Raw genomic sequence first — 14,450 nt, 5'->3', positions numbered from 1 at the left:
CATATCTGTAACATAAGAAAAGTAATTACTATACAAGAGTTCAGAATACATCATTAAAACACTGAAACTGGGAAGGGGAACTTACTCTTAGACATGTTCACTGCTACTGTATCTCCACTCACATCTTTTCTACAGCTGACAAACTGTTTTATTGCTGTAACAAAATAATATAAAAGCTAAAGTGCTCCAAAAAAGTGTTTGAAAAACATATTAAGAAAAAAGTTTCCTGCTACACAGAAAACACAAAACAGTATCAAAGGGTCAAAAATACTTTTTGTCATTATCTTTGGTAGAATTACAGTTATGTAACTTACATTTACAGTTATGTAATTTACCAACAGCACATCATCTCTGCGCTACCTGACCGTCAATGAGGGATGATCAGCGGGCACTGTTAATTCAGCCTCAGCAAGACTCACAGCAGTCTCCCACAGCACCTCTGTGGCTAAGCCAGATAGCTACAGACTCAGCGGACCATCAGGCCTACCCAGTTAGTGGTTGTGATTAGCAGGGTCCAAAGTCTATCCGCAACCAGTTACAAATGATGTTGCTCAGTCAATACTGGCACTAATACCTGTGCTAGTAGACGGAGCTGAACGCCTGCCAGCCTGCCCTTGCTGTGGCAAAGGCCGACTGCAAACTGGGTTATATCAGCAATATCACAGAAAGTGATTACACCCCTCTCCCTGGCACTTGTGACTCCACAACCACAATACTGTGTCCTGTTTGGGGACATGCTAGACTGAAGAGAGCAGAGAGTGCGAGATGACCAGAAGGCTACCAAGCTGGTTAAAGAGCTGCAGCGCACAACCTAGGCAGGCAGGTAGGGCAGCGTATCTTCCGAAAAAAAAAAAAAAAAAAGAAAAAAAAAAAGACAGCTATGGTGGCAGAATCCAAGTGCTGCCTTTCACCACAGAAGGGGTAGCAAGACAGAAACAGATTCCCTTCAGGGGTGCACAAATGAGGGGCAAGTCAGAGGTCCCAGGTTGTTCCATGGGTAACTCCAAGTTGCTGCAAGGGGAACATTCTCCCCAGTGCACATGGTTAAGCAGTGAAATGGAGACAGAGGCTGTGGAATTGCCATCACCGGAGACTTTCAGAAATGCTGCACAATGCCCTACGCAACCTAAACTATTTTTGGAATTAGCTCCCTTTGAGTACAGGATCTGACTGGATGACCTCCAGAAGTCCCTTCCAACTTAGGCTATGCTATGATGATACTACAGATGCTCCTATTTGCTCTACAACCATAGGTTTTAAACTTGACTTGAGAAACTTTGCAGAAAAGCATTTTTGTTGGTCCTCAAGGTACGGGGGGTGGTGGTGGTGCGGTGGGGAAGAGGTTCTGTCTTCAGGCTTAGATGAGGTGCAAATTACTATTTCAGATCTTGCAGGGAAACTCTAAGGAAAGAACATGACTACACAAAGAAATAAAAACAGAACGTATTTTAATGGCTGTTTATACTGCATTCAGGGCAAGAACTGGTATAACTACATTACATCCTGGCCAAGCCAGTGTTCTCTGCTTAAGCCTAGAACTATTTTACAGTTAATCACTTCTGCCTAAATACCGTATTTCTCTGGATTTTGGTACTTCACTACTTATTTCTGGATTCCTTCATAGTCAGTAAACATCTGTATTATACTTTCCACTATAGTAAGCCATTAAAACTGCACTTTATAGGTTGCTTGCCCCAGGGCAGGATCAGGGGAAATGCAGAGAAAACTGACATGAAGTTTTTGACTGCTTTTGGTTTTTTATGTTTTACTTCACCCTTTAGAACAAAAAAAGCCTCTAGTTTTCCTTTCCAGTCTGACAAATTGGGATTTTCTTGTTGAAGTACCTAAATAAATGGTTTAGAAACATTTTTGCTATTGAAGGGGCAGAGTGATTTTTAAATCCAAGCAAATTTCCTAAGTAGTAAGAGAAAACATGTTTTAAATACAAGACACAAGATCACAATTGATAAATGATCTTTCTATCTACTCTCAAAGAATCCTTCAGGAGACAAAAACCATTTAACTTCTAATATTGCAGTGCTGTGATTTTTGTACCATCTCTTAAAGCCATTTCTACTTCAGGAAAAATAGGCAAGTGGATTATTTAAGCAAAAGACAAGCACAAAAACATAACCTGTTTTTAATGAGGTCTTTCAGATAAAAAATTTATCTTATACTTTATTGTATCTCTTCACTTTACTCCATGTTCACAAACTAGAAGAGGAGGTTATAATTATCTTTCCTGACTATACTTGGTCTCACTAAGTAAATCCCACGTTACTAACTTAGTAAAAAGTCAAGTCAATAAGGAGTACATCACTCCTCTGGAAAAATGGGGGGTGGGGTGAGTGGCTGAGGCTGGGGAGAGTCCTAAGACTCAACACAAGATAAAGAAAGGTTGAACCATAAACTTCCTATTTCACATAAGGATAAGTCTTACCATAGCAACCATTACAAAACAAAAATATTTCAAAGTAGCCAAACAAACTTGCTTCTGTTCACCTATAATAAAGGAAGTTTAGACTGGCTTTTGTAAATGCACGCCATAATCTTGCAAACAACGAAGTGAATGGTTAACTTTGCACAAGAAGATAGCTTAAACTTCAAATAGATGAAGTTAACACACATGATTGCATGATCAGGCTTTTACTGCAAGGTACTGATAACACAACTACATTCTAAGCTAGTAACACAACCAAATTTAGCAACATTTTTATTCCAGACCTTCCATGTAAATAAAAAAGGCGCTGAATTACAGTAAAGACACACTCTGAGGAGCCTTATCATAGTTGCACTGCTGGCTTATACAACTCTCACCCTTTGTTCTTCCCCATACCACCACCTCTGCAGTTGTACTGGAATTTGACATACCAGTTAACAGGGACAAAACCTGGATCAACAAACTGAACCTTGTTAGAAACAATGCTCCCAAAAAGAAAGGTAGTTACAACTGCGAGCAGTTTTCTGCTCTAGGATACCATGCAGCTACGTAAACAGTTGAACAAGCACACAAGCACAAGTGAAACAGTACCATGAGGGCTGCGTTAGCCCAGGTTACTGCCAAGAGAAATAGTAGTAAAATTACAGCCTAACATAAACCTGCACCTACCTGTTCATAATTCACCCAGATGAACAAGCACATTGAAACAAACAGGGGCAGGGAGATACCCGACAGCCTTACATAAGCCCATGTTTTCAATCTGTTAAGCAAGCTATGGATGACACCACCAGGCTTTGATGAGAACCTTAAAAGTCATTTTAACTTACTGCATTAGCACCCTTTCAAACTAAGTTTACTAATTGGTTACAAGATCTGCTGCAACCATGTCCTGAAGAGGTATTGGGTGTGGGCAGTGAGAACACCCTACATTTAACCCAGGATGTAGACTGCAGTGTATCATCTGAAAAATCAGCATTCATCACAGAGTAAGTTAAAAAGCTGAGAGAATCCCCATGAACACTATATAACGCTCCTACAAACAACAATAACTGAAGGCAAAGATACTTCACATTTCACTTATCCTTATTTGCCTTGGTCCTCACTTACATGGTTACTTCTTGTTTGTTACTTTAGGAACAGGCTGTGACTGAGTAAGATCCATTGTTTTTCAATAATTGTCTGCAAACCATTTGTGTGATTACCCTGACTTAACCATTTTTTTTTTTTGAACTGAGCTTCCAAACTTAAAAAAAAATCTTAATAAATGTCACTACAAGCTATTATTTTAGATTTCATCATCTCATTCCCAGGCAATCTATTTATTACTGCTTTGGATTTCTATTAAATAAAGCTACTTGTGTGTAACTGGAAATAAGAGAAGATTCAGCTCACTTTGAATTAACATGTATTTGGTAGGTTTGTGTATTCCAAAACACTTTTACAGTGGTAAAGCTGTGCTAGCTTAAAAATACATTAAGTTCTTATAATGCATATTACCAATCTTTACAAGAATGTTTACCATGAGATTTTAATTTTGGCTATTTCTTCCCTTTACTTTAATATATAACACATCAGTAAAAATAGAAGTATACCCGATGAAGAAATACAGACTTCAGTAGATAATGGGAAGCAAATTAGACATTATGGAACAGTATTTTTATGTCTGTCTCCAGATTGTATTAGATATCTCAGATGTTCACATCAGAAGTTTTAAAAAAAAAAAAAAAAAAAGAAAAAGTAATGCAACAGAAAGGTTCAAGAATGCTGAAGAGAGCTACAGATCCAAAAAAGCCTGAGAAAACCCTGGAAAAATAAAAGGCTGCATGAAGTTCCAGATGATAGATTTAAGCAATAGTTTGTAATAATCGAGTAATAATTTAAAAAAAAATCTAGAATTCCCAAATGGAAATAAAAGTCAGGAGTTTATTCATTCTCCAAGTTTCAGATAGGAAAGAATTTTCCCAAGAGTTTGCCCCTATACAATCACTCTTTAAAGTTACTTTGGAATATATATAATAGTGTCAGAAACAATAAAAACAGCCTGAAGAAATATTTCATAACAGGGAAAATATTTTAAACATATCGCTACAGCTGTGTATTTCTGCTAAGCCAAAGCCTCCTATTCAAGGAGCAAATTACATTTCAGAACTTGTTTTTCTTTCAAAATGATTAATTCAAGCAGTACTAGCAAGCTACCAAAAAAAGAAAAACCCGAACAAAACACACAAACATGAAAACCTCCAAACCCTTTACAAGTCAGAGGGATTCTAGAAATCCTAACAAAGCCCCTGCGATCACTGCTTGCTGACAAAACACTGGTAAAAGGACCTATCTCTTGCTGAAGCCTGTAGTCTGGCACTAGGCCTCAAAAACAAGGAGACAGCCCGGGAGCCAGAAAGTGAGCAAGTCTATAGCAACGCACCCAGGGAAGCCTTTCCCCTTCCTGCCAAATAGTGATCCAGCAAGGAAGTCACCCAGCACAGCACCAGCGCTCATCCTTGACGAGGAGCGCGTAGCTCGGCTCCTTCCAGCTACATCCCCCGTTCGGATGGAGACCCGCGACGGGGAGCTGTGGAAGGGAGCCCAGGAAAAGCGAAACTCCTGCGCGAGCTGAAAAACAAGCGACTACAGAAATTCAGAGTAGTTCCCATACGTCTCCTCTGCAGAAAGCACCTACTGTTCCCATACGTCTCCTCTGCAGAAAGCACCTACCGATTCTCCCCTCTCCATCAAAAGCACTTAGCCGCAATCAGCACACAGCACCGTATACAAAGCCTAGAAAAAAACCCCTCTGAGCCATTCATCTCTTTATGTGAATAATACTATCAGATACTGTGTACAACAGACACTACAGCACTATACAACAGACATTACAACAGTGAGCTAAACTTTCCATTTAACAAAAATGAATGTCACGGGAAATGTAGAAAGAGCAACAGGTTTACTGTACTGAGCAGGAACAGCGAGACACGACAGATAGCCCTGAGGAAACCCTATCTAAGTCTCCCCATTAGATAAAACTAATGAGCAACAAACAAAACTTAACGCATCCAAAATTAAATGGGAGGCAAGGGAAGCTTATTTAGCTCACAGAAGCAATCTACAGAGTAAGATAGAGCCAGGTAGCACCTCATTAACTTAAAATGCAGAAATGTCTTAAGCCACAACTGCAGATCACCAAAAAAGTCCCACTTACATCGTCTCTCCAGTCTTAGCAACATGACAAAGAAACTGATCCAGTATTGGACACACTTCCTTCTTCCCTCTCTTCTCAAAATCTGTTGGTACGAGAATGACACAGAAAAAATGGTAAAAGAAGATAGGACAGAACAAAAATTCATAATAATTAGCTATCTGTTTGCTTTAACGATCAGCACAGCTCCCACAAAAACATATTCACGCTTCCACAATGCTTCAGCTGTTCCCAAGAGCTCCACCAGCTTCCCAGCCCTGTAAAACACTTAATATTTTCGTGCGGAGAAACTACACGCATCCGAGTAACAAAAGTTGATTTGCAACTTCTTCTGAGCAGCTGCTACAGCAGAGGCGGCGGCAGATCTCTGGGCTGCGGCCGGCCAGGCAGGGCAGCACCGCGGCGGGCCGGGCCGGGGGCAGGGGGCGCGGGGAGCCCCGGCCTGCGGGAGAAGGGGAGCCGGGGGGGGGCACCAGCCTTCCCCCCCGCCCCCCCCCCCGCTCCGCCTCACGCTGCTCGCCGCCAGCCGAGGGTGGCCGGGGCGGCGGGGACTCGAGGCTCACCCTGCCCCGTGGGGAGCCCCCGGGCCTCTGCCCCCTCGGCGGGACCCCCCTCCCCACCCACGCGGGCAGCCCCGTCCCCGCAGCGCGTCCCCCCGACCCTCGTCCCCGGCGGAGGGAGCCGCTGCCCTCAGCCAAGGACGCTCCCCCCCCTCGGGAGGGTCTCGGCTGCGGGGGACACCCCTGTCTCCCCCTCAGCGCGGGGACACGGCTGCCCCCACCCCACCGCTCCCCGCCGCAAGCCCCGGCACCACCTTTCAGAGCCTCCTGCAGCCTCTCGACATCCATGATCCGCCTGGGCGTCGCCCCCCCCCCCGCTCCGCGCTGCTCCCCTCCTCCAGCCCCCCCGCCCCGCGCAGGAAACGGGCTGCAGCCGCCGCGCACACACGGAGACCCCGGGCTCAGCAACCCTCCAACATGGCGCCCGGGCCGTCCCCGTGCGCGGCCCCGACAGCCCGCCCTCCTCCTCCTCCCCCCTCCCGCCGGGGGGCGGTGGCGCGCGGGGGGCGGGGCGGCGCAGCCCTGAGGGAGGCGGCGGGCGGGGCGGCGAGGGGCGGCGGGCAGGGCTGTGAGGGGCGCTCCCAGCTCCCGCCGGGCCGGGCCGGGGCGGGCGCTGCCGCCGTCCTCGCCACGCAGAGCCTCGGGGGAGGGAAGCGGGCGGCTCACAGGATCGTCCAGGTCGGAAACGACCTATAAGATCAGAGGTGGGAACGCCGAACTCCCGCCTGACTGGCGGGGCCTGCCCGCCCCGCAGGGGGCCTGTGCGCCTTCCTCCCTTAGGCTGAGGCCGCTGCTCGTCCCCCGCCCTCAGCCTGATAGCTGTGCCCGCGGAGATACGCCCGTCTCCCTTTTATTCTCGAGAAGATGCTATCTTCTCTCCTTTTTATTCTCCAGAAGGAGCTGTCTTGTCTCCCTTTTGCACTCTGTCCACCTCTCACACTCTCCTGTGTGGGCCTTCGTGCCCAGCGGTGGCCCTCACCCCCGCACGCAGCAGACACTCCCTGCCTTCCTGGGGATGATGCCTTTGCTCCCACCCTGCGCTGTGGCTGCAGCTCTGACAAGAGGAGGTGAAGTGCAGGCAGCCCCTCGTCACTCCTTCCCGGACAAAGTCCCTGGGTGCGGCGGGAGGGGAGCCTGGCACAGGGCAGGTGAGCCCGGAGCAGAGGCTGGGGCTCCAGCCCCACAGCCAGCACGTACAAGCTCACCCGCCCCAACACCTCGGTAGGACTGAGGGACATGCAGTGGCTGTTCCTGGAAGTCAAATGCTAATTTCACACACACACAAGTTGTAAATAAAGCATTTAAAGATTGATGTCGACTGTTATTCTAGGCCAGAGTGGCACATCTGCAGTTGTTTACTATTAGGTAAAATCCTGATACAGACCCGGATCGCATCCCAGTCTCCTCCTGAGGCCTGTACTTGTGGGCAGCTATGTGCCCAGAGGTGTCCATCCTCCCCTGCCAGCCCATCCCTGGCTGCTCTCATGGCCAGGGCTGGCCCGGCACAGCACGAGACTGATGGCAAGTAACTGATCAGCTGTCTACAGAGGAAACACAGACTCTGCAGTACCATTTTGGAGTCCCTAAATAGAACGTAATGCCAGTGGCTGTCCTAGCTTATCCACTCTCCCAGATGCCAGCCTGACAACAAAAAAAGTCTCTGGCATGGCTACATTTCTTAGAAATGCTGCTTGATGTCACAGCAAAGTGACACGTTTTGTGGACCATCACAAACAGCTAAGAGATGAACTTGGCACCCACAGCAAGCGTTCCCATGCTGCAAGCTGCCTTCTCTGACCCCTTGTGTTGATTTTCTCATGCAGGAAACGATCCACAGGGTGTACAAATAATGGTCTCTGCTAGCAACTGCATCATACAGAAACCCCAACTTTTATTTAAAAAAATAAATAAATGGCTTATAAAGTCAAAAGCCTTTCAAGCCTTTCTCTGTTGGAGGACTACACGATACTAGTAGGGATATTCAAAGTTTCACACTTCCAGATGTGGCGTACGAAATCCTTGTTTCACTAAGCAGACCTGAGAAATTTCTGGGTTTTTGTGAAGGCTGTGGTCAGGCAGAGGGGAGCTAATGAACCTCTGTGAGCCTCTCCACCTAGTCAACAGAAGGAAGAAAAAGTGGCAGCATGACTTAACAAACTGACCTTACGGGACAGGCCTTGCTGTTCAAGGCACCTGGCAGTGCCAAACACCGATTTTAACGGTCGGAATCCTGCAACTCGCATGTGGGACGGGGGGGGCTGAGTCACCTCGCTAGCCTGCGTGGAGAGCTGAGCCGTGGTTGTGGCTATGAGCACGAGGAGAGCGGAGCTGCTGCACTCCTATGCCATGGCATGACAGGGAGCTTGGGAAAAGAATCTCTTACAAACTGCAAAAATGGTTTAGAGCAGGTAAAGATACCTCAAGATTTAATATTTTGGGACTCTTGCTGACCAAATAAGAGTAGCTGGAAGCTTTCTTAAGTGCAGCTTTAAAGTGCTGCTGCTTCTGAGTGTTTTACAGGGGAATTGTCTGAGTTTTGTGCCACCAACTGATTCTCAGCTTCTTAAAAGGAAAATGGTATTCCCCACTGGATATCAGTTACACAAAAAATCTCAACAATACCTAGGACTGGGCACTTCTTTACATGTCTCCTGCATTACATGTTCCCTTGCAGCCAGCCAGCATCATTAACCAAACAAATGACCAGAGAGACAAAACAGAGCTTGCCCAAACCTCTAAGGAAAAAATAAATAAATAAATAAACCCCAACAAACCCCAATGCATGAGATTGCATTAAAGCCATGGTGAATTTACCTCTTCATTTTCTTCTGACCACTTTGTTCATCATGAAGACAGGAACACCGCTAACAATTTTCATTACTGGCCATCTTGCCCTTGCAGCTCTGCTGCCACAACCCTCCCTGCCTGAAGACCCCTGTAGCACGTGCACCTTCCTAGCACTAGACGTCTCTATCAACTGAAACTGTTAGTTTGCTTTTATAATTAGACAATAACACACTTTCTACAGCATTCATGATATCCTCCCCCAAAACATCAGTGGGAACTCCACACAGGGAGCAAGTGAAGAATCTCTGTAACACGGGAAGAACTGTGTTGTGAAAAGAGTTGGCAGAGGACAGGGGAAAGTCTCAAAGCAAGCGGTGGCTGCTGGGCTGAAGCCAGCCCCAGCAAAGCCTGCACGCAGACTCACCAATAATAGAAAAGGGCAACACAATTCAGACTACAGACTAACCTACGTCCTTTTCTTCAAGAGTCACTTTATGATTTCAAAAGAGGTATCAAAGTCCAGTTAAAGTTACAAAAATACTAACTTACCTTCAGCAAAACAGGGAAGTGGAGACCAGACCTTACCTAGAGCATAGCTTCTCTTTAACTTCTATACCCCAGATGATTGCGTTTCCCCTCCAGATACCCCATTAGCTCACATCCCCAGCACAGCTTGCTCTTTGTAGTAATTCTCAGAGCTGGTCAGATGCTCTCAATTTTCAGCTTTTCCTGAGGATTTCAGCATTTCCCAGCATGATTGCTCTTAAAGAATCCCACCAGCCAAAACAAGCCTAGAAGGTCTAAACATGCATATTGAAGTCTAGCGCAGCTACACGACCTACTTTAAAAACCCTAGGAGGGCAAATTCAATCATCTTAACATCCCGTTCCCTTTACAGGTATCACCAAACCCAGCAAAATAAAGCCCATAATTGCTGATTTGAAAAGCTGAGATACTAACCTGTTCTTTTAAAACTGAAAAAAAAAAAAAAGTTATTCTTAAAATACCTAGAATTACTATTCAAAACTGGGAGAACAGAGCTTTTCTTCACTAAAAAAGCAAGTTGCAGGAAAAAAAATTGCTTTTTGTAAATTCTTGGACTAGATTCTGTACCGAAATATAAACTAGCAGTTTGTTGTAGACTAAAACAAATTCAGCCATTTTATTAAGCACTTTAACGCCACTTCTTTGCACTCAGAAAGCAACAGGTGAGGTTTGATTGCAATGCTGCATGATGCAGTTGGTGAGCCTGCAGCCCTGCAACCTTCTGCCCCTTTGCTATTTGCAAGTTACAAGTTTCTTTGGCACTGCTCAGTAACACAGACCCTGCTCTGAGGATGGGTGAAGCCACTGGGGCCGCTGCTTTCATGTCTTGCCTCTAAAAGTGTGATACAAGCTAAGAGGATAGTTTCTGCAGGATTTACCTGATAGGGAAAACAGCCTCTGGTTTCATACTGATCCTTGTCTTTCTTATTTTGAAAAAAGGTGGTATTTTATTTTCTGAGGTGTAGCATTTATCACATACCTGCAGCACGTTGGGGATGACACTGAAGGAAGATCTTTGTTTCATATTGTAGAATCCACAAGTGAACCAGCTGTATGTTAACATTGAATTTTCACTGTTGAACAGCTTTTCTAATTCTTTCCATTTGGTCAGACTAGATGGCAATTCTGTTCTAAATCTAAAAAATGACAGCACTGTGTAGTTTACACAGGTATATAGGTGGTGCATGACAAACAGCACAATGGTGTTAAGTCTGCCACTTAGCCAGTAAGGCATCCAGTGAGCCTAATGGGGTCACTGCCCTTGGTGGGCTCATGCCTGCTTCCCTATCCTTAGCCAGACAAAGCCAAAATGTTGGGAAGAGAGACAGAATGTTTTCAGAATGAGACAGAATGCTGGGTACAAATATCTTTGCACTGAAAGAGGTTTTAATTCAAATGACAAAATACAGACAATCATAGAAAACAAGACAATATGACTCTGTTTTGAAGACGGTAGTAGACTGTGGATGCTTATGATCTGGAAAAACTCACATCTAATTCATGGAGAAGTTTCAGTGTTACAGTTTGGTGTGTCTTCAAATCCCGGCATGCCCTGCCACACCTGAAATTGTCTAACTTCTTTCTCTTTCTTGAAGTCCTTTTTTTGATACCGTTCATTGATAAAGAATGTGTACATAAATCTACCAGCCCAACTATAAAAACTCTCTATGTGCACTGAAAAAGTCTTTCAGAGAGACAGAAATCTTTAATTTTTCAAGATGTCATCCCCCAGCTTACAAGAAATAAATAATAAAGTCACATTCCCTCTCTTTCCTCCTCCTCCTGCCCTCCTACCACAGGAGGAGTGGTAAGAGAAAACGCTTCCCATTTTTCAGCCCCCACCTCTCTCTCCCTCCCCCTGTAAGAGGAAAAAAGACCAGACTTTCAACTAATGTACTCCCAAAACCTTTTGGGTTTCTACAGGAAAGATATTTTAAATTGAATTAGTGGGGCGGGGGGACACACAAACATTGAACATCAAGAGGTCCTGGAAATTCAATGACATGTAGGTGTAATGAAAACTCGTGTTGTGTTTTGGTTTGGTTTGGTTTGGTTTGTTTAAGGGAGAATGTTTAAAGATATGCAAATAATATCTACCTGTTTCTGAGGCAACTAGAACCATATCCCCTGGAACAGGAATAAAATAAAAACCACAATTATTTCTATGGAAATAAAGCAAAGAAAGTGCACAAATGACTTGTATGTTTGTGTGGTAACAAAGATTATTTCAAATCTACCTTTAGGATGAAGCTCAGTGTTGGGGAGGTTTGCATATTTTGAAACCCACATCCCCTCAACTAACTGAAAAATATTTCAATTCACAGCAAATTCTATTTTCCTTTCATTTTCAAAGAAGAAACATTTAAATATAAGCCTAGAATACAAAAAAGCCTGTAGGCAGTTTCATCATTGATTTGTTGTGCGATGCCAAGCAAATGAGTTAGGCTGTCATACCTGCGTTTCTTCATTAATGAAACAAATTATAATTAGTCTTCTTTGTAAGGTGTTTGGCACACCTTGTAATACGAACATACAGAGTGAGTATGATTTCATTTTGTGTCATTTCCCAATGCTGCTTGTAGAGTATTTACCGAGAATCAACAATGAAAAAAAATCACCTTGTTAGGAAAGGAGACGTGGTGGTTTTAAAAATTTAACTAAGGAATTATGAGAAATTGTTTTACAATCCAGGTTGTTTGTTTCTTGCACTAAACTTACACAAAGCTTTGTTCAGATTGGCATTTTAGGTTTCTTTTAGGCTTCTGCAAATCATATTTTTTGAGTTTCCAAAGAGAGCAAACCAGGTCCTGCCTACAATCTGAGTCCAGTTTGGCATGATGCAATTGGACAAATCTCTATTTTCCTACTTGATCTTATACTTGAGGAACTCAGATCAAGCACTGTTTGGATAAGACTTAGGCTCACATTCGTCAGTACTGAAGGAAGATACAGAAGTAACATCTAGGTTGCATGGCATAATTATGTACTTCCACATTCTCCTGTTCCTGAAATACCAACAGAAATTAGAACAAACTAGAAACCAAGTGACAGCACCGTAATCATGTCACATTCTTCGCAAAAAAAACCCCACAAAACAAACCAAAAAAGAGGGCAGAAAATACATTGCTGATTCTGATGGCTCTTTAAGAGATTGATGTGCGCTATCCCAAAAAATGCAGTTCTGCGTTTCCTGGCTATTATTTTTGTAAAGGTAGTTCTCAACACCATCAGTGGCTCTCCTGCGACAGCACGGCCAGGACAGCTAATGCCAGGCAAAAAGCAGCAGCACATGGGGAAAGCAGAGGAACAGAGGGTGCCCGTCTCGGCCAGCGGCGGGGGCTCAGCTGGGCGAGTTAATCTCACTGCCCTGGGAGGTCTTTAACTCCACAACAAACTACCAAACCTGATTCTCGAGGTTTAGGACCGTAAGACTTGTGGAAGTTTCTGCAGAATTATAGACTGCCCAACACCCGGGCACGGATCAATAGGCCCAATGCTGATTAAAATGATGTAGGGCCTAGGAGCAGCTTTCAGTAATGAAGCTTAGATTAGGTATCTAGAGATCCCTGACCTAACCTGACTTAATTTCATTCATTGATGTGTGACAGCAATTCAGTTAGAACCAAAATTGATTAGCGTGCTTTGAAAGAATCTACAATATCAAGCAAGAGAAGAGAGATGCAGCAGAATCTGAACAGTGAGAACAATAAGAAAATAAGAACAATCCTGTGTTTCAAGACCCACTTAGGTCTTCATATAATATTGTACATCGATACACATGGAAGGATTTACAAAAGGAGGTTAGGGCTTTTCTGTGTGTGGTTTGTTTTTTAGTTTATTGCTGCAGAAACTCAAGTATGGTACAATAAAACAAAGCTAAAAATGTGTGTCCCTGAACCGTTCGGAAAGGAAGGTTTTTGTTTTTTCTTTGAAGCATGTCATAGCCACTTGGACACAAATTCTCTCCCTCCTCTGAGAGAATGACTAAAAATCTTTAATAGGCTTTTAATAGATCTGGGAGACTTGGGCATAACAAAAGATCAGAATAGCTCTCGTGTGGTGCCTTAAATCCAGAAAAGGCTTGAAAACAGAAAGATGGGAGTTGGTTTTTATTTTGAAAAAGTACTCACACTGAGATTTAAAAAAAAAAAAAAAGAAGAATGCTTAGATGTGATAAATATTCTAGGCTTTACCTAGGTTAGCCACTAACCCCTACTCTGACACACATCACATCCCCACATATTTTCTCATATTAACCCAAGAGCCCACGGCAAACCAGTGCCGGTGCAGTTTTCTTTCCAAGCTGCTTTCTCACACCTTCCTCCCGGTATATTCCTAGGACAGAAAGCTTCTTGTAGACTGCCCTACAAACTACAAAATCATTCAGATTAAAACCAGACTTGTTTTTCACCCGGAGCCTCAGGTGTGAGGAAGGCAGTATTCAAAACAAGTTGCCCTTTAGAAGCACTGAGCAGAAGAAGAAGGAGACATTTCTGCAAAGGTGTGTGCCCTGAGAAGGCACCTGCTTTGCACAGTTCTGATCACCACAGCAGGGAATAACCGGTTTCAGAAGGATTCAGGAAAGACGTTTCTGCCAGAACAGGTCAACTGATGCCACTTTTTTCTTTAAAATAAGAGGCATGTCATTTCAGCATCATCATTTCAGTGTGACGAAAATGTTTTAGTTCTAAGACACTGTTATACTTTTTGGGGCTATACTGTAGTTTTTGCAAAATGACATGAGCAGTTATGGCACGTTTATAGAAATGGAAAAGTCAAACCAAAATATTTTACCTTAAAAGAAAACATTAACAAAGCGCTTTGTTATTCTTAAATGCCGATACTCATTTTGGTGTCTTGTCTCAATTTTCATTTCAAAGGAAGTGTTGACAGATTGTTTTTAATTTTGATCTAAAATGAAAGC

The 14,450-nt window shown here is 43.9% G+C and overlaps 1 protein-coding gene across 1 annotated transcript in view; it reads right to left on the bottom strand.

Moving 5' to 3' along the window:
- Positions 1 to 6,625, bottom strand: part of PPP4R2 (protein phosphatase 4 regulatory subunit 2) — a 32,755-nt gene extending 26,130 nt beyond the window's left edge. Inside the window, exons 1-2 of the mRNA XM_037384662.1 lie at positions 6,448 to 6,625; positions 5,637 to 5,718 (exon numbers count right to left, since the gene is read on the bottom strand). Of these exons, the coding sequence (XP_037240559.1) occupies positions 5,637 to 5,718; positions 6,448 to 6,481 (116 nt within the window). The 5' untranslated portion in view covers positions 6,482 to 6,625. The remainder of the gene's footprint in view (positions 1 to 5,636; positions 5,719 to 6,447) is intronic.
- Positions 6,626 to 14,450: the final 7,825 nt, after the last annotated feature.

This window comes from Falco rusticolus, chromosome 4, assembly GCF_015220075.1.
Source record: "Falco rusticolus isolate bFalRus1 chromosome 4, bFalRus1.pri, whole genome shotgun sequence".
NCBI classification, from domain to species: Eukaryota; Metazoa; Chordata; class Aves; order Falconiformes; family Falconidae; genus Falco; species Falco rusticolus.
Note: the sequence above shows the minus strand (reverse complement) of the source record. Positions and strands in the feature narration are given on the sequence as shown.